Source organism: Mus caroli, unplaced genomic scaffold, assembly GCF_978045245.1.
Source record: "Mus caroli unplaced genomic scaffold, Mus_caroli_1 scaffold_12, whole genome shotgun sequence".
Classification (NCBI taxonomy): domain Eukaryota; kingdom Metazoa; phylum Chordata; class Mammalia; order Rodentia; family Muridae; genus Mus; species Mus caroli.
In genome coordinates this window covers 58,731,068-58,751,351 of record NW_028227267.1, presented here as the reverse complement: position 1 = coordinate 58,751,351, position 20,284 = coordinate 58,731,068, and the positions used below count along the sequence as shown (strand labels likewise).

At 46.1% G+C, this 20,284-nt stretch overlaps 1 protein-coding gene across 2 annotated transcripts in view; it reads right to left on the bottom strand.

Moving 5' to 3' along the window:
- Nucleotides 1-1,584: 1,584 nt before the first annotated feature.
- The window catches only part of Fam124a (family with sequence similarity 124 member A), a 53,095-nt gene continuing 34,395 nt past the window's right edge, over nt 1,585-20,284 (bottom strand). Inside the window, exon 4 of one of the 2 annotated variants that reach the window (XM_021182258.2) lies at nt 1,585-5,079. In XM_021182258.2, the coding sequence (XP_021037917.1) occupies nt 4,306-5,079 (774 nt within the window). In that variant the 3' untranslated portion in view covers nt 1,585-4,305. The remainder of the gene's footprint in view (nt 5,080-20,284) is intronic. The other variant, XR_015044665.1, reaches the window with a different exon arrangement.

Below are 20,284 nucleotides of genomic sequence, written 5' to 3'. Positions count from 1 at the left end.
CACACTGGTTTTCACAGCAACAGAAAGCTTACTATGACAGTCCCAAATGGGGCATCTTCACCAAGTGTCCTTGGACATTGTTTGAAAGGAATGCCACCTCTACAAAAACAAACAAACAAACAAACAAACAAGCAAACAAAAACAAAAAACCAAAAATCCCTCAAAAACCAAACAACAGCAACAAAACAAAACAACCAACAATCCAAACCCCCAAAATTAGAGAAACCAAAACAACACCAATGACAAGAAAAAACAAACAACTGACGGTAGCATTCATTAAAGAGACCAGAGGGACCAATGCTACTGTCCATCTTTGCCTGTGTTATCCACTAGTAGGGATTATGGCATTTAAAGCCATTTAGTAACTAGCCCTCTATGTCTCCAAATTAGAAGAAGCCTTTGATAAAAGCTAGAAAAATACACTTATGTATAATTTTTATATTTCAGGTTCCTGATCCTTCATAATCCCATTTGTTGCAATAACTAATTGTGACAAAGTGTATTTCCCCTGAGAATCTTTTTCTCCCAACAATGGTTCTCTTGTTATTCTCTCAAGCCTTTCCAGGGGACCCAGGAGAGGTGGAACCCAGCAAAGAACAGCCCATGGAGCAACAGGAGGCCACTGTCCACTTACTCCCAGAGCTCCGCTGACATCCAGGCCTGGTGTTCCTGGCAAGAACCGTTGCTGGTGCTGTTGTCAGGGTGTACAATGGATGACCCCACAGTTTGTTTAAATTTTTATTATTTTTAGATTTTATGTGATGAGTTGTCTGTGTGCATATGTGTGTGTGTGTTTAAAAACATATGCTCCCTGGCACTTATGAAGGCCAGAAGAGGAATTCTGAAAGAGGGATAAGTACTCTTAACCAATGAGTCATCTCTCCAGCTCTTGTTTTATTTTAATACTGGATCTGAGCCCACTGCCCCAGGTAGCCAGGCGAGTGCTATAGCACTGAGTTATGCCCATGCTCCTCCATCTATAGTTGGTTTCATTTGCCCTTCATAGTTTTTTCTCTATTTCTGTTAGTCTCATCAGGTGCCTGATAGCTGATGGACTAGAGATTTCATCCATTCCGGGGAGAAGGGGCTTGATAAAATACAGACATTTCTTCTGGTTTTCCAGGGATAAAGACATCGGCCACATACTTAAAGCATTCTTGGCTTACAACCAGACATCTGGTCTCCCTGGGGACCCTAGATGAAGGAATGTGATCCTCTGCTGTGATGCTGTGACTCTCTGGGCCTTGAGACTCAAGGAACATCAGCAGTAAAGCTAATTTGTTTAAACAAACACCGCCCACCTCCTCCGGTCACAGAGGGTCACCCTGTCCCCATAAGTCCCTCTGATTCACACTTTATCAACTGATATAACTCAAGGCGATTTTTGTAGTGTGTCAGTTCAGTTGGGGGCACACTGAAAAATATTTGATGTCTCAAAGCAGACACTAGGCAGTGCTTAGTGTAGGACAAAGTGACGCCCTGAGCAGTAACTAAGAATCAAGGGAAACAAGGGACACAGTGTAAACTTGACCAAGGCATTCAGTAGTCAGCCCTCCGGGCACAGCTGAGGGTGGGGTGGTTTTAGGTCAAGGAGGCAAGAGGTTGGGTCTCAGGAGACAACAGAAAGCTAGCGATAAGATGGTTATTCCCTACATCACTGAACCCACTTTAGAAGAGGGCTAGCTTATGACGCCATCTCAGTATTTTTCAGTTGAACAAATCTACGTGTCTCCTATTGGACTTCAGTATCTGTCATAAGGTCAGTACTGCTCCAAGAGTCAGGATCCACTGGTGAGCGCCGGGAGGAAAGCACTGGTTAGCACAGGGAGAAAGCAAGGTTTTACAGAAGGTGGCTGCTCAGTAGACTCCCTCCATCTCCCATGCCAGTCCAGGGCAGCCTGGGAGTGGACTGCAGCAGGAAAAGGTACTCACAAGCCTCTCTTCTGTGTGGTATCTCTGACGTCTTTTAGGGATCACTCAGCTTGGCAGGCGGGACTGTGCTGGGGGGACAGTTCACAGAGGAAAGGGTAGAAATGCTGAGACTGGAGTTGGGCTTCAAAGCTAATCCTTGTGAGGTTAGCATTCCAAAGCAGGGGTACTGTGGGGAACAAAGGCAGATGCCATCTCAGGGATCCAGGACACTCACCTTTACCTTCCTGTCTCTTGGTGGTGATGCACTGGATCCTGTCCCAGAGGCCTGCCATCACCCTAAGTTATTTTTTTCTCCTTTCTGAGGTTAATATATTTTTTTAAAATCACTATCAGCTATTGACTTGGAGTCAAACTTCTGGGCTGGGGTGAGCCATAGGGGCTCATCATCATCATCACCACCACCATCATCATCATCTTCTTCTTCCCAGCAGAGGCTTGGAAAACCTAAGCTCAATCTTCTACAGCAGTCTGTCTTGAGGGCTCCCCAACTGCCACTGGAGCCGATACTGGCCATAACCTGCTCTTAGAAATGAAGTCTGATTGCAACCCAGCCACTCCCATTCACACATCTTTTATTTTTCATGCTGCAAGAGAAGCGATAGCAACACATTTGGATAAAGTTTAAAACATGATGCGACAAACTTTAAAATATTTATCATTTAGCCCTTTCCAGAGGTTGGCTTTTTCAGAGGTTGATCCAGAATCAGGACAGACCACGTTTTTATTTATTTACACCGAGCGGACCTCAGAGTCCTGCAAAGTCCAAAGTGTTTGAGGCAAGTCAGAGGCCCAGGCTTTCCTTGTGAGGATGGTGGACCCGAGGCTGATGGACAGTGATGCGTGAGAGAGCTTGAAGGTCCTGCTGGAAAGGCTCTGAGAGTGCATCTGAGCCGGTGTAGGCCCTTCCAGAGAGGAGGCAAGAAGCACCACGCTGGCAGGGAACAGAACGCACCCATGCTTTTCTTTCCCAAGGATCAACAGAATCTGGGGATAAGTTGGCATTGCTCCCAATGCCGGAAGTTAGCGTTTGGTGAGGTGGGGTGTAAACATCGCCTCACTGGGAGGTCTGGTCACCATTCACACGGTGGCAGCAACGGACAACAGATGGGGAGCTGGGTGACTGCAGTGCCCACTCTCCCCAAGGCTCCTGTGCACTAGCTGGAGGCTGGCCCTGTGGGACAGCACCACACACTTTCCTACTTTGGGGCATGGGGCACTGGCTCACATGGACAATCAAAAGGACAGCCAAAAATGTTCCAAGCATTTTAACTGTTTACTGTGCACAGTGCTACAAATTACAAAAGATGGCTCTGGTCATTTATGGAGAGATATATGTAGCCCTTTTGAAACATGTGCTTTTTCAAGTCAGAGATTCTCCTGCCTGCTTCCCCAGCATACCTCATAACCTGTTATTTGTAACTGCAGGCCATGAATCCCCTTATACAAATCAGTCCAGAAGGGACGGTCTGCAGGCTTGCTTACCAACATGAGTCAGCTGAGGAAGAGTGTGCAAAACTAGCTTTCATACTCAGAGTATTTTGTAAGTGTGCAAGGCATTGGTTATTCATGCTAAGTCTTTATAAGGTTTGCTAGCCAGTTGTGTGTAGGCCCAGATTTTCAAGTGCTGAATGGTTTCAAAGCAAGGCGTTCTGCTGTTTGCTGTAGGTTGCTGGCTGTTCTATGAAGCACCCACTGGAAGCAGTACTTCTGGATTCTAGGGTGCTGGGTCCCTGTGTGACAGTGGGCACTAGGAAGGCATGCATTCTGTACTGCACACTGACGTGGGGCCAGTCACTGGGTGTTCCTTCTCCCTTCAACACTTTGGCCTTAGTTATTTTACTTTCCGAGTGTGAACAATTGTCAAGTCAGCTCTGGCTATGTCTTCTTTTTCAGTTCAAATAATTATATGAGGCATTATATTGTATAATTGAGCATTCAAAAATAGATTTTGTGAGTTAAGTGTGTTGAAAATGTATTTCCATAAAAATGTCAGGTGTTTGTTTCTTCTTCTTCTTCTTCTTCTTCTTCTTCTTCTTCTTCTTCTTCTTCTTCTTCTTCTTCTTCTTCTTCTTCTTCTCCTTCTTCTCCTTCTTCTTCTTCTCCTCTTCCTCCTCTTCCTCTTCCTTCTCTTCCTCTTCTTCCTCCTCCTCCTCCTCTTCCTCCTCCTCCTTCTTCCTTTTTCTGAACCTCTAGAAGTATGGCACCTGTCATCTAAGGATAGGTGGCATGGTCAACATGCCAACAGTCTCCCAAGACAGATAATTAAGTTCTAGTCAGCTGGCAAATGGGGCTGAGAGCACCCTGTGAACAAAGAGCTGGTCACAGTGGTACCGGGGTTTCTGTGACTGAGTCTGTCTGAAAGCCAAGATGCACTCAGATGTAGAACTCCTCCATGTCATCAGTCTCAGGACCAACTGTTGTTGGAGGCAATAGCATGCCTTGGACACCCTGTGTGGCTTTGGGGTCATGACATGAGGTGTGTGTGGATGACTCTGTGAGCAAGGAGGCATCAGAAGCTGAGAGACCAGGAGTAGTTGTCTCTGCAGGCCTGGGGGACCCTTTGGTGAAGAGAGCCCAGGCAGTATCTGGGCTTACCTCACTGGCAGCGGGCATAGGTCCTTTCTTGGGACTCTTGTGTGCTGGCCAGTGGCTACTGCATCTCTCAGAGGAGAGGGATGCCTCTATTGTGTTGCAAAACCTACTGGGCGCAGAATATGCAGAGACCACAGACAGGTCTGAGGAGGACAGCCGCAGGCCCGTGTCCACATCTGTCTCTTGGGCCCCTTCTAAGTCATCAATGGACATGAGGCGGCTAGGCTTCCACTCCGATGCACTGTGTCTCTGGGAATTGGTCGGTAGTGGCTGTGGTTCAGTTGGGGAAGGGCCTCCACTGGGCAAACAAAATAAAGACTTGCTTCTCGGGAAAGTCCAGGCAGGGCTGGAGGTGCTCGACTGTGTGTTATACTCCTGCTTGTCCCCAGGGAGCCAGGCTATCTGGTTGGATGGGCTGTCATGTAGGGCTGTCTGGCTGCTGCCCTGTCCTGTGTTTGGTGTGTCGACGGCTGCAGGAGGAGCAGAATGTGGTTTCTTCTCAGAGGAGTGATGTGCTCTGCTGTACTTGGGGGCCTTTTTGTGTGTCCTCTGTGCCTGTAGAGAGAGGGCTCCATTAGTCGGAGGCTACATTGCAGCATGAAACAGACTGCCAATCATTGGGAACTCCAACTCTGGCTAGGAAGCTACCTCCAAGACTGAGGAATACAGCCGGCTCCTCATTCTGACAGGGTATTGTAGTATGTAGAGTCCACATGGGAATGTACCAAGGAGCAAGAGCCCGGACAAGCAGACACATGGAGATGAGACTCCTTTAGAAGTCTCCCTGCTCTACTCAAAGCTCTACCACCTCTGTCTTTGCTCTCCAGTTTGGAGCACACAGCAGGGCTTTAGTTGAGGGGAGAATAAATGTCACCTACATTCTTTCACATTTCTAGGGGACTCTCATTCTTTGTACCAGTCTGTTGGGTACATTCCATGTTGACTTTAAGCAACAGGACTTCCTGTCACAATGAGGAACCAGTTGCACTTCCCCCTGTTCACCCACTCTCATTCCCCAGACTGAGATACACTCAAGCAATTTGGGATAACTTTAGCTTAAGAACCATTAAGTAAGGTTTCCCAGGTGTCTTTTGACTCTTCCTGGAGAGACACGAACAAACAGTTATTTAACCCAGATATGGCACCGATGAGAGATTAAGGAAATGGTGTCACCCAAACCCAATGAGCCAGTGAGTTTACTGGAGTTACTTAGGGTAGCCTGAGTCACTCCATGGCAACCATATCAACTAAAAAGCCCAGCCCAGTATGGGTGATGACTCAGGAAAGAAGTCTTTTGCAATCCCCACTCAACCTGCTGGCAGCTCCATTGAAGAGACTCACCCCCCCCCCCCATGATCCTCCCAACTCATCCCAGCAGCTGTTTAATGCCCTTGTCGATCTTTTTAACTTTCTCTGAGTATCTTGAGCCTTTTCACTTTGGTCAACTTGCTAAGGTTCCTTCTAGAAGGGACTATTTCTATTCAGAGAAAATAGTTTCTCAACACCAAGGCAGTCTGAGAGGGGGCCCTAGTATGGGCAGGGTGTCTTCCACAAAAGAGGGGCTGTTGGGGGTCAGCATTTATTCACATTTTGCCTTTCAGGAATTAGGTACAAGGAGGGGAATTGTTGCCTCCTGATGAGTTGTGAGGAGGCATGGTAGGGAAGGAAGACAGTGTCACCCTTCAACACCCAACCCTGCTCCTTTCGCACACACCAGTCCTGCTGACAGGATCTGGTGTCTTCTGCATGGCACTTGGCACTCTGCTCAGGCACATTCTGTCTCCTCTGATTCTCTCCAATTATTTCTCTGATCCAGATCCAAGACGATAATGCAAATTTAAATCAAACAACAGATTAGGGGACAACAGGTCTGGATTTATTCAGGACTGGCAAAACCTGATTGATGAATCCCTAAAAAAAGGCGGGGGGCGGGGGTTGGCAGGTTACTAGAAGAGACATTTCCTTCTAGCAGGCCGAGACACGTGTCTTCATAACAGACACGTGTCTTCATAACAGATACTCCCAATTCCCCCATTAACGAGGAACCTGGTTTCCGCAAGCCAGCTGGGAGCTATTGTTCAGTGTATCTACCACTGAGTCTTTACCCTGGGCAAAGGAGAGAGCACTACAATGGAAGAGACTCTGGTTGGACCACATGGCTCTTTTCAAAATACTATTGAAAGGATCTAAGGCAAAACAAGAGAGACTAGAGAATGTTATGGTCAGCCCTTGAGGGTCCTGAGAGAGAACTCATCTTCCCAGTGGTACAGAATGGACATCAGTGGAGGTGAGTCCTGAATCACACACAATCTAGGACATGGCATGTCAAAACTAGATGGCTTTCTGGCAGGAGGGTGGTATGCAGTGAGGAAGATGGTGGGATGGAGGGGGGGAGCCCATTTAGAAGCCACTGCAATGATGATCCAGTTCTTACGTGCTGGGATACATAAGCTACATCTGCGTGATGCGCACAGTCACTCACTCCTTAGCCGTGCATGTAGAGGTGCAGACTCTCCTGGAATTATCTGCCTGGCCTTTCTCTCCATGTTACTCAGTCTGCATCCTGTTTGGTTTTCGTCCATATGTCTTGCCAATCCTATTCTACCATCTAGGCTCTGCATATCATATTGGCATCCCAAAGCTGTTTTTTTTTTTTTTTTTTTTTTTTATTATTAAGCGTGGCTTAAAGTCAATCAGCTGCAGCAAGCCTTCTGGAAGGCTGCAGATATGGCTCAATTGGTGAAGTACTTGCTGCACAATTATGGGGATCTGAGTTTGGATCCCTAGCAGTCCTGTACAAAAAGGCAAGCATAGGAACATGTGTCTGTCATTCCAGGGCTGGGGATGAAGATGGTCAGAACCCTGGAGCTAACTGGCTAGTTGACCTAGCAGAACTGGTGAGCTCAAGGTTCAGTGAGAGACCCTATCACAACAAACAAGGTGGAGAGAGCTTGAGAAAGACACCCAGTGTTGACCTACGACCTCCACATGCATGTGCTCATGTGCACAGGCACGCAAATGCCCATGTGAATACATGCAAAAGCACATTTATGTAAACACACACACACAATATTTTTCTTAGACTCTATATTATGGATGCTTAAAGAATATGATGCAAGGCCCAAGTACACCGAGAAAGGTCACAACTGCTGGTGGTTTTAAGACAAAGGATCTTCACCATCTTTAAGCTTAGCTGGATAAGAGAGAAGACAGGGTGAACTTGTTGTAGGAAGGAAGCCCTGAGGAATGGAGACTGCTTCAAAGTCCGGAAGGGCACAGTTCCTGGGGAGAACTCTAGTATCCTTCGTTTATTGGTAAGTATACATACTTACACAGTAGGCATGTGGGAAGCCACATGTGCCGTTGCAGGGTGGTGCTGGCTTCCGCTGGCCACCACGCATACATAGGCAGTAAAGTTTTTTTTGCCAAGATGAGGTTTTGAGAATTAACCAAAATTAACCAATCAGATGAGAGACAAGTTAACCAATCAGATGAGAGACAAGTTAACCAATCAGATGAGAGACAAGTTAACCAATCAGATGTAGGCATGCAAATGAGGTGGTAAGCATAACCCAAGCACAACCAATCTGGGTGTGAGACACGCCTCTCCTAGGCCTATATAAGCAGCACCAGTTCTGGGCTTGGGGTCTCTTCGCCTCTACAATCAAGCTCTCCCAATAAACGTGTGCAGAAGGATCCTGTTGCAGCATCGTTCTTGCTGGCGAGAAGGGAGTGTGCAAGATAGCCACAGTGTAGCCACTGCTTCAGTGTTTCAGTTATGGGGGAGGATGGCTGGACTCTGGCTTGAAAATGGAAGCCAGTGGTGAACACAGCTTCACGAGAAGCGGAAGATCAAGGTTTCCAGTCAAGTGACTGCTGAGGGACATTCAAACCTGTCACTCTCACCTAGCCCAGTGGAGTTAAATTTGGCTTAAAGTCCAGCATGGCAGGCAGGAACCCTGTGGGCTTGAGCAGAGCTGTTCATGCTTCCACAAGCCTATGGGTCTCTCTAGTTTCTGTGGCACCATGAAAGCAGGAGGCCAGAGAAACCCCATACCATGCTGCTCTGAAGAAAGCTGGCAGCTGCTCTGTTTTGCTGGGGAGTGCAACCTGCACTCTGGGGGTGCCTGCTGGGTGTGTGTAGCTCAAGACTGGCACACTACTGTGGATAACTGCAGGCATCCTAGGATGAGAGCTTGGGAAGGAGGCTGCAGAGCTTTCCCTATCCTTCCCACATCCTCTAGACTCTGGGGCCAGGGTGATAAGCATGGGGCATCTACCTGGACCCAGGCTGACGGTTATTCTTTAGCTTTACCCAGTGGGATCTCATCAGACCTAAAGACAGCCCACTGTTCCAAGGATGGAGCCTCTGATGTGTTTCCCTGGGTCTGGCTTTTTTTCCTGCCTCTCTGCTTGACTGGGAACAATAGGGGCTGAGAGCGAATCCAGACACTGCCCTAGTGGGATTTACAGGAGTGCAACAGGAGCTTGTGACTTCACGGTTGGCTGCCACTTCTCAGGGGCAGCCTTCCTGAGCCCCAGCAGTGACAACAGAGATGGTGTGAAGCCAGCCTCCCTCCCTTCCCTCTGGAGCAGCATGGGCTGGATGCCCCACTGGAATTCACAGGCTCCTTTCCTCACTATTTAAGGAACTTTCTCCAAGAGCGGAATAGCACACATAAATTAATCTGCTCTATGAAGGCAGCCAGCCAGGGGGAACCTGCTTATGCTTATTGTGTCCCTAGGAAATTGGAACCTAGCTAGGAGCTAGTCCTGAGACTGCAAGCACAGGCAGATTTCTGGTAAAGGGAAGGAAGTGTCCTCCTGCCCAGCTCCTATCTGTGTCTGCTTAGATGCCTGCCCAGCCTCTGAGGCAAAGGGCAATGGGATGTTGTGAAGATTTATCTGGTCACCTCTCTTCTCCTGGAGAGCACTCATTCTTTTGGACACACACGAATAGGAGCAGAGTGGCTGGACCCTGGGTGAGCATATTTTTAGTTTTAATAGACACTTTCAAACATTCCAGAATTGATGGTATAAATGTACAGTTTTGCCAAAAATTTAAACGTATTTCAATTACTTCATACTCTCACCAAGATCTGGTATTATGATTGTATTTAATTTTAGCCCATCTGGTGGGCAATAATATTTCATCACTGTGTTAATTTGTATTTCTTTGATGACCACCCCCTCTCTCCCCAGTCTCCAAGGTCACCCCATGTAACCCAGGCTGGCCTCGAAACTCAGGAGCCTTTTGCTGCTGCCTTGAGGGCTGGAGTTATGGGCCTGTGCCATTGTGCATGACTGTTGGGCGTCTTTCAATGCTCACTGGCAGAGACACTGTGTGTGAAGTGCCTGCCCTTTGTACATATTCTGGAGTCAATACTTTAAAAAAGATTTAAGCATCACAGATATTACAAACCCACCTGGAACTTGTGGTTTTATTCTGATTGTTTTTATGGTTAAGCACTTTTAGTTTTAATGAAGACATTTGCGTGGTTTTTTTTTTTTCAACACCGGAGTCCTGAGGGTTGTCCTCAGGCTCTCAGGGCTGCCTATGGTATCTGTGCAGCTACACACAGGCACACACACACACACACGCACACACACGCACACACGCACACACATGCACACGCACACACGCACACGCAGACAGAGACACACAGACATACAAACAGACACACATACACACACAGAAATGTCACAAATGTCCAGTATGTGAATGTAGAGAGCCACCAGTTTTTTAATTGTCCCTGGGGTATTTCTTCACTCTTCTGCCAGCACCAGAATCAGGAACCAATAAGCCGTGTTTGCAAGCCATTGTGGGATTGCAATGGTTCTAGATGGGGCATGTCATTCCTACCCTGGGCCTGTGCTGTCTGGTCTAGTGTGGCTGATCCACATTTCCAAAGCCTCTGCTCATCCCCTGTCTGTCTGTCTGTCTGTCTGTCTGTGTGCATGTGTGTTTGAATAAAATAAAATAAAATAAAAATATGCAGGAATTTGGCCAGTCCAACTACTTTGTGCGTATACGCAACAATAAAATTTATTATTGAAGAAATGACAATATGCTGTGTGTGTGTATTCTAATATCAAATTACTTACAAAATTAGATAGTGGGTCATATTTAGCCTATGGTCTTTAACTTGCTGGCTTTGGCCCAATTGTTTTTATTCTATAAAATTTTAAATCAGTGCTCCAACTGTATCAAACCCTCACCAACGCATGAATTAGGATTGTCTACCCACCTTGTCTCCCCTTTAGCCCCACCATCTTCCTCGATCACCTCCCCTATGTCCCTTAAAGCCATGGCCACACCAGCCTGGAGCATTGACTCTTGGCCATGTCATGGCTCACAGTGGTAAAGACAACAGGCAGTCAAGAAGGGCAGGAAGGGTGCATGCTTCACTCCTAAAGCTACCCTACCCACTCACGTGCCCCCAGCTCCTCATGTGGAGCTGGGTGGAGGAGGGGTGGCTCTGTTCAGCCGGACCACCGTCTGCCTGGAAGAGGGAGGGGCTGGTCTGGCGGGAAAGAGCTTCAATTATGAAAGCATGGTGCAGCTCATTTGTTGTTATTGTGGTGGTCTCCCCTCCCCCTGGGCTCCAGGGCACTAATTCATGGATAACTGAGTTACTTCCATCTCCTGTAGAAATAGGTCATTAGAATGCAAAGGCAGTGTTCTTGGATGACTGAGCCATCTGACTACACCAGGAAAGGAATACCAAGGAAGCAGGCCTGCCAAACAGTTCAAGACTTCCACTGGCCTGGGCCAGGTTTATAGCCTGGCTTAGAGGACAGTTTCTAAACCCTCCCCCTTCCCTAGCACCTTAAACTTGGGCAACCCACACCACCATTTGGACAAATGGCTATATGGGTTTTTTTTTTGTGTGTGTGCCAGAAATGATACTGGAGAAAATGTCTCAAGATGGAGGTTATCACCAATGTTTGCTAAGAGGATCAGAAATAAGAGATGAATTTACCGCATGACATGGGTCGGCAGTTCACAACCCTGAGTACATTTGGGAGACTTAAAAAATATACACAACTCTGTAGCAGCAGAAAGAGGCTCTCTAGGCTGGGGTGGGGAGCAGGCAGGGAGTATGGAGCTGGGGCTTCTTTGCCTTGCTGACAACCCCTCATGCAGCTTTTTCTTTCTTATTCAAGGGCCCACACCTGTGCTATGGTCACTTGAATGACTATGTTCTAAACGACTGCATCTTTCCATGACTACAGGTGACTCTTTTTAGAACCTTAAGAACCCTTTTGGTTGATCTATTTGAAGTAAGCCTTTGCAACTTGAGAGGTCCAAAAGTTGGCCCCTGGAAGATGGAGACCCAGAGAGCTGTAGGAAAGCACCATCTCCCTCTTGTCCAATGCCCTCCTGTGGTGGTTCATCTGGCCTTCATTGCAAGTGTTTGGGCTAAGGTACAGTAAACTTGTCTTCTTTTTCTAAAAAATTAAAAAAAAATATTTATTGATTCTATGTATATGAGCACACTGTCACTGTCTTCAGACACACCAGAAGAGGGCATAGATCCCACATAGATGGTTGTGAGCCACCATGGGGTTGCTAGGAAACAAACTCAGGACCTCTGGAAGAGCAGTCAGTGCGCTCCCAACCACTGAGCCACCTCTCCAGCCCTGAACTTGTCTTCTTAGTTCATTTGTCTGGAAAGCGATATGACAACGGGAATTTAACCACATATCTCTTTGCCACAACTTTCTACCTTGTTCTGATCTACAAACCTGTTTTTACAACAAAACTTGCTTGCTGGCCTTGGACTTCATCGGCACCAACCATTTCTATAGTGTTAGGAGTTTGCTCTTGTAATATCTGTTCATTCTTTTTTTTTTTTTCAGTTTTTTAGTTTTTCAAGACAGGGTTTCTCTGTGTATCCCTGGCTGTCCTGGAACTCACTCTGTAGACCAGGCTGGCCTCCAACTCAGAAATCCACCTGCCTCTGCCTCCTAAGTGCTGGGATTGAAGGCATGCACTACCACTGCCTGGCCTGTTCATTCTTTTAAAACAGAGAGCCACTGAATACATTTGTGATATGAAGGCCAGGAATACCAAGTCTGCTTACCATCAACTGACTCTCCCAGAACAAAGGCCCAGACTAGACCAAAGCTCCACCTGGCCTCTCTCAGAGCACGAGTAGTTATGGTCACTGGAAAGTAAAGACATATAATTTTCACCATACACCTGACTTAACTAATTCCTGGGGACACCAGGACTGAAGGACAAATCTGGGCCTGGGGTCTCTGAGTAAAATTGGGCCAATGCTGGAGCTGCAGATAATCTTCAAGGGGTTAGGGCAGATCTTACTCTTATGTGTTCAAGGACATGGTAAGTTAGAACAGAATCCCTGTTTGCTGATCCACGACTCTCTCTGTTTAGTACTTGGGTCCTTAGAGCTTCTGCAGGGCTAGGGACCAGTCTTGGCTCTACCTGGACCAGTCCTAACTGGAATTAAAGTCTCCTTTCATTTTCCAGAAGATTGACTTCTTAGTCACTCTTAGGTCATTAGTGCAAGTGTTTTTGATCTGCTTTCACATACAGAAAAAACACACAAACAACGAAACCACACCAACTCCTACCCACCTACCCAAAAAACCTATCTAAAACTCCTCTTAATTACATTTAGGTGTGTGTGTGTGTATGTGTGTGTTTGTGTGCACATGTGCCACAGTTCATGTGTGGAGAAGAGTAGACAACCTGTCTCCCTCTACTATGTGGGTCCCAAGCTGAGCCATCTTGCTAGCCCCCAAGAGCTACTTTTGAAGCTGAATATTCAGGTCAAGGAAGAACTCAGTGACAGGACATCTGCCTGGCAGGCATGGAGCCACGTGTCACTCTCTAACACCACTGAGTAATAATGATAATGACACTGAGCCAATTAGAACTGTCAGGTTTTATTGTGTGTGTGTGTGGGGGGGGTGGTCTATGTGCTTGCACATACATGTGGAGTTCAGAGCAGGGTTTTGTGTGTCTTTCTTTATTTTCCTCTGTGTTACTGCTTTGAGACAGGGTCTCTCTATAACTAGATGCTAGGTTGTCTGCAGCCTCTAGCATCTACCCGGTCTCTCTCTGCCAACACTGGAGTCTCGGGCACACGCAGCCACACTTAGCTTTTTATGTGAGTGCTGGAGATACAAACTTGGGTCTTCATGTTTCCCCAGCCAGGGTTCTGAGCCCTGAGCCACCTCCACAGCCCCTAAAGCTATCAGTTTCTCTCATAGTTGATTTCAGTTCAGTTTGTCAATCTTATTACACTAGTAACACATCTGCAAATGATAGCAATAATTGCTTTAAAGGGGCCTTTTGTGGCTGAATTAATTTCCTTTAATATTTTAGAGATGCACTGGATACATTTATGTATTTAGGAGCTGACTTGTTCTCCTTGGAGATGTTGGGGATGGAGCCCAGGACCTCATACACAATAGGCAAGCAGTCCTACTAACAAAAATCCAACTGCAGTACTAAAGGCATGTTTGCAAGGTAGCTAGGTAACTAAGGGGGGGGAAAGCATCAGAAGTCAGTAATAATGCTTGTAAGTGGTTGTTGCATCAATAAAGCTTTGTGGCAGTTTGAATAGGAACGGCCCCCTTAGACTCACATATTTGAATGCTTAATCACCAAGGAGTAGATAGAATTAGAAGAATTTGGAGGTGTGCCCTTGTTCTAGGAAATGTGTCATTGGAAGTGGGTTTTGAATTTTTAAAAGCCTACACCTGGCCAAGTATTTCTCCCTCTCTCTGTCTCTTTGAGTGTCTCTGCGTCTGTCTGTCTGTCTGTCTGTGTGTCATCCTGTGGATCAGAATGTAGCTCTCAGCTACTGCTCCAGCACTATACCTGCTTCCATGCTCCCCACCATGATGACAATGGACTAAAACTCTGAAACTGTAAGCCAGCTCCCTTTAAACGTTCTCTTTTTATAAGAGTTGCCTTGGTCAAAGTGTCTCTTGATAGCAATAGAACAGTGACTAAGACCTCAGAGCACCTTGCAAGGTCCTTCGTAGGTAGGTTCCTTCTCTGGCTTCACAGCATCATTCATGGTCCACAGACCACCAGTTTCTTCATGCTCCTCAAGTCCTGGTTCTACTTGTTTATGCCACATAGCCTTATTCCTGCCACCCGTGTGACTGTGCCAAGGGTGGCCGTCTGGCATGGGGACAGCAGTTAGCAGGCTAGTTACCTGGATTCTCCCATCCCACCAGACACCGAGGAGGAGGGCAGTCACGCCAAAACTTCAGTGGGAGTCTGAGGTGGTGTCTAAAAGAAAGACTGCTAATTCTGATCTGGCCCCATTCTTTCTTATGGAAGATTAGAATCCTTCTTTTGATAACATGGGGGGGGTTATAAAATCATATTCAATAATGACTGAGTTCTGGAAACTTCCTCTTTGTTCTTAATATTTCTCCAATTGTTTGCATATCTCTCTCTCTCTGTAGGAGGAGGGTTAATTTTTATCTTATAGCTTATAGCAAATCATGCAGGGAAGACAGGGAAGGAATGTGGAGGCAGAAACTGAAAGCAGAGCCATGGAAGAATGCTGCTTACTGGCTTCCTCTGTTTGCTTTCTTATACATACCAGGACCCAGTGATAGCATTGCTCATAGTAGGCTGAGCTCTTCCAAGTCAATCATTAAGAAAATGCCCCACAGTTTTGTCTACAGCCTATAGGGACATCTTCTTAATCTAAAAAGAGCTTCCTTTGTTTTAGAGAACTCTAGCTTCTGTCAAGTTGACAAAAAGCTAACCAGTGCCTCAGGGAATCAGGACAAGCCAGAGCACGGGTTATGTCTAAATCAAAGTCCTTTAGACTCTCTTGATGGGCTCCCAAGAACATCCATCTACTTGGCTCCTCATTTTTCTTGGCCTCCAAGGCTGGACTCAATGGTGACAAACCCAGAATCTGTCTTTAGTCACTTTGATAGCTGTTAGGATCACTCTGTGGTGTCCCTCCCTGATGTCGTCAAGAGAGGAAGAGAGAAGACACTTAATCATTATTTGTTTCTTAGGTTAAGAACAATAGCGGGTATACCTCGCATGGCTGCAGGTAGGTATTGCAGTGCTGAAGTGAGCTCAGCTCTGAAGTATTATATCCAGGCAGCATTTTTCTAATCAAGAAGAAAAATCATTAGTAATACATAGTTGTGTAAATGATATCGTAGAAAGACTGATGGATAATATTTAGGGAGTGCAATCCATTGGACTGTTTAAAAGCAGACTAATCATTTTTAGTCTTTGGTTATATTTTTATGTTGGCTGTTTAAGATGACATAGGTGGCCATTAACAAGCTTTGTTCTGTTTGTTTTGTGAGACAAGTCCTATGTCCCCCTGCTGTCCTGGAACTCTCTATGTAGATCATATTGGTCTTGAACTTAACACGATCTACCTGCCTCTGCCCCTGAGTGTTGGGATTAAAGGCATTCACCACCACTCCTGGCTAGCCACTTCTTCTTCTTCTTCTTTTTTTTTTAATGCTAAGGCCAGTTGAGGATCTGGTCCTTAGGAGTCACTTGGATTTGGGACTGACCTCTGGCTCCTCCAGACTCCCTTTTGCTAGTTGTTCCTTTCATTTGAATTTAAGGTAACGGCCTTGCTTGATCATGGTTTCACTTGGAAACTGTCTTAGCTAGGGTTTTACTGCTGTGAACAGACACCATGACCAAGGCAACTCCTATAAATGACAATATATAATAGGGGCTGGCTTACAGGTTCAGAGGTTCAGTCCATTATCATCAAGGTAGGAACATGGCAGCATCCAGGAAGACATGGGGCTGGAGGAGCTGAGAGTTCTACCTCTAGTTCCAAAAGCAGCTAGGAGAAGACTGGCTTCCAGGTAGTTAGGACGAGTGTCTTAAAGTCCATGCCCACAGTGTCACACTTCCTCCAAGAAGACCACACCTACTCTAACAAGGCCACACCTCCAAATAGTGCCACTCCCTGGGCCAAGCATATTCAAACCACCACAGAAGCACTGGGGGAAATTTTCCCGGGTTGGTCTGCTTCTTGTAGACTTGACACTGGTTAGAGTCACCAGATGGGGTCTCCGTGGCCTTCCTGAACAAGAGAATGTGTGCCTTGCCACAGACATAGAACATTTGAGACATCCTGTAGTCCTCTGGGACCTCACCGACTCCTTCCTTTTTTAATTACTCTGACACATCAGCATAGCCTCCAGCCATGGGGATGGAACACAAAGAAGATTATTTATTCCAATCTGGTACTGTAACTTCTGTGCAAGAAAGCTTGGGGGAAACAAAACATTGCCAACTACATTTGACTAAGCATATGTTTTTATTTAATAAGAACCAGTCAATAACTCCACTGGTTTGACATCAGTGTATTGGACTTTGACCTTAGAATTTTCAATATCATACATCATATCCAATTCTCATTTCTTTACAAACTTTAAATAACTTACTCAGACCTCTGTGTTTGCTACATATACAAACCCATCTTTACTAAAATCATTTACTTACTGTTTTTTTTTTCTTCAATAGCACGAGGCACAGTGACATTAACAAATTTAGTATCTGATGTGAACTTTATTTTTCTTTCTCTGGGGAGTGGAGGAAACTAGGTATTGTCTATATTCGCCTCATGAAGCCCAGGTGACAAGCAAGAGCTTGGTTTCACCCTGGGGAACCAACAAAGGCAATGGGCTTACTTCTAGAACATGGGTGAGGGATTATTGAAGAAGGATGAGGGACCTTCATAAGCAGTTGTACTAGAAAGTCTTTACCCAGCATGGACTAGAGCTTTCCCATGGACGTGGTAGAGTTTCCTCTCCCTACCCTCAATATTCTAGCTGGTCCCCTAAACCACAAGGCCATGTCTAATTAGGGCAGAATAACCTACATCAAGCTAGGAGGGGTGGCCGGATTCTGAGGTGGCTGCTCTTCCAGATGTCCTGAGTTCAATTCTGAACAACCACGTGGTGGCTTACAGTCATATATAATAGGATCTGATGTCTTCTGTCATGCAGGCATACGTGCAAATAGAGTACTCATCTACACAAATATTTTTTGAAGAGGCAGACAGAACACTTCATGGGGGTAGAGATATAGCTCAGTAGCTTAGAGCACTGAGTGCTTTTCCAGGACCCAGGTTCAAGTCCCAGCATCCACAGTTGGCTGTAATTCTACCAGGGAGAGCTGGTGCCCTTCCCTGGTATCCTTGGGTACTCACACATGGGGGTGCATAGACATACATGCAGGTAAATGCCAAAACACACACAAAAAAAGTAAATAAAAATTTTAAATAATGTAAAAACCACACTTGATTTTGAAGGGTTGTCCTCTAATGTCTTTAAACTTTATAAGGTCATGGGCAGTCGGCATATATGGCCAAGGAGGGCCAGGCCAACAGAAGTATTCGCTTTTACTGATGTGTAGCCTGAGAGCCTTCCTGGCTATATTAGATGACCAACTGGTCGGAAGCCTATACTCACAATCATTTCTTAACGTGCCTGCGGTGGAGCCAAACACTTTGTAAGACTTTCCTCATGAGGAGACCACATTATAGGGTAATATAATACACTGTTATCGTTTCCATAGAGACTGCCTTTTAACTGGCATGTAGTGTCCAGGCCGAGCCTGTGCATATTTGTAATCCCAGCCATCCCTCCTTTCTTATAGCTAGTTCTTGACAAATATGGAGATCAGTGCTGAATTTTGGGTATCAAGAACAAAACCCGCATGCACCATGAAGAAGGGAGGATGCTTTTACCTTAGGTTAAATCCCAGTTGTCCAGAGCACTGGGTTTCGATTGGGAAATGTCCTGGGCTCCTGTGCTTGAACACTTGGTCCCCCTGACAACCAAACATGTAGGGAGTGAAGCTTCTTTGGAGAGAGGGGGTCACTGGGGGAAGGTTTTGAGGTTTGATAGCTGCACCCCCTTCCTGTTCATTCTCTGCTTCCTGAGCACAGAGGAAATGTCACCCGCTGCTATCCGCCGCTTCCCGCTTTTGTCACCTACCATGGTGGGCTGTAGCCCCTTGAACTATGAGAAGAAAGTCTTTTTTCCCTGACAAGTTTCTCCTTGTTAGGAATTTGGTGGCAGCCTAGACAAAAGTAGCCACTACTCTGAGGAGATACCTACAGCTGTGAGCTTACAGACAAGTTTCTGGGTGTGTGGGACCACCGGGCTATATAAGACCTTGTCTTACACTTCTCTAGTCTCCTCTCTGCGGGCAAGAGCCTGTCCTGTCCCACTCAAAGTGGGACAGTTTTCCCTCCCTGGTGGAAAATACAGCTGCTATCTGATCCCAAGTTTTGCATGTGGGGTTTTCAGTCACCAGAAAGGAGAGTAACTTTTGCTTCCAGATTCTAGATCCTATTGTCTACATGATGCCAGGTGCACAGACAACCTGAATACACCAGCCACAGCCAGGGATGCCACACTGGATCAGTCCAACACGGTGCATTAGATCCGGTTAAGGAGGCTGGACTGGGTCAGCCCTCTGCCCAACACGGTACATCAGCTCCAGTTAAAGAGGCCGGACTGGGTCAGTCCAACATCAGCTATAGCTGCGCATGGGGTAGAGGGATTTTTCAGCCAAGGCCTTCTGGGGAGGGGACATCTTGGCAAACTATAGAACGGAACAGCACCTGTTGGAGAAGGGGAAGCTTCACCCTTGTCCTCCGCCCCCACTTAAATACTTCAGGAGAAGCAGTTTCTCATAAACAGCTAAATTATATATTTCATTTACATGAATGCCACCCATTCAGGGAAGAGGCCCACTGAAAACCATCTTACTTACATGGAGTTTATAGAACGAGAAACCCATGTAACCTAGTGCTGTAGAAAGTCACAGGAAACAGGCGGTGCCAGATGGTGACTAAGGTGCAGCCTGACCGTGCAGTTCCAGGCATTTCCTTTGCTTTTGCAGGAAGTTATCCTCCATCGTAGCAGTCGAAACAGCTACAGATATAACTCTCACTCATAATTCTCACAGCAAAGATTTCAGCTGAGAAATACACCAGGTTCAGACAAAAAGGGCCTGCATCTTGGAATTTTCAAAAGACTATATTTTGTACAATATATACTATACAAAGGCAGAAAAGAAAAATTTGAAAAATGAATATGATCATTTTGTCCCAATGGAGGTTTATCCACGTTTCCAGGTTTTTTTTTTTTTTTTTCTGTGTATGTCTTAGCATATACAAAGACAGTTCTTGTTTGGCTAGAGCGAACTGAAAACTCCCAGACGCTGTCAGATTAATAAATACTGCTTTTATGAATAGAATCAAACTCACAGTGGAAGTTCTAGAAGCTTGGTGGGATCTCCCCAATCCTGTACCTCCTAACATACTCAATAATTTTTTATTGCGTTTCTTTTTTGTTATCTGACTCCCCTGCAGAAGTTAATCTCACTAAAGCAGGGACTTCTGTCTGGCTGCATTCAGAGGTCACAGTGTGCGACAAGGAGAAGGCACCCTATGGATTGTCTGAATCTGGCTAACCTTAGCCACGTGTAATACGAGGAATACCATGAAGGTTAGTGGTAGCTGTCGGCCTTGTGGCTGGATTAGAACTCTGGGATTGAGCATCTCGTCAGTGTCCAGGCTGAATGTAAGTGACTAAAGCAGTGACTCTGTTTCTCGGGGAAGACCCTCTCAGGACTCTGCCTCAAAGCTCGTTTTGACAGGTAGCAACTCTCTATGTCAGGGTGTGTTGCCTTTTACATCTTAGAAAGATGCATTTTTATTTATGTTTATGCCTGTGTCTGTCATGGGTCAGTGCA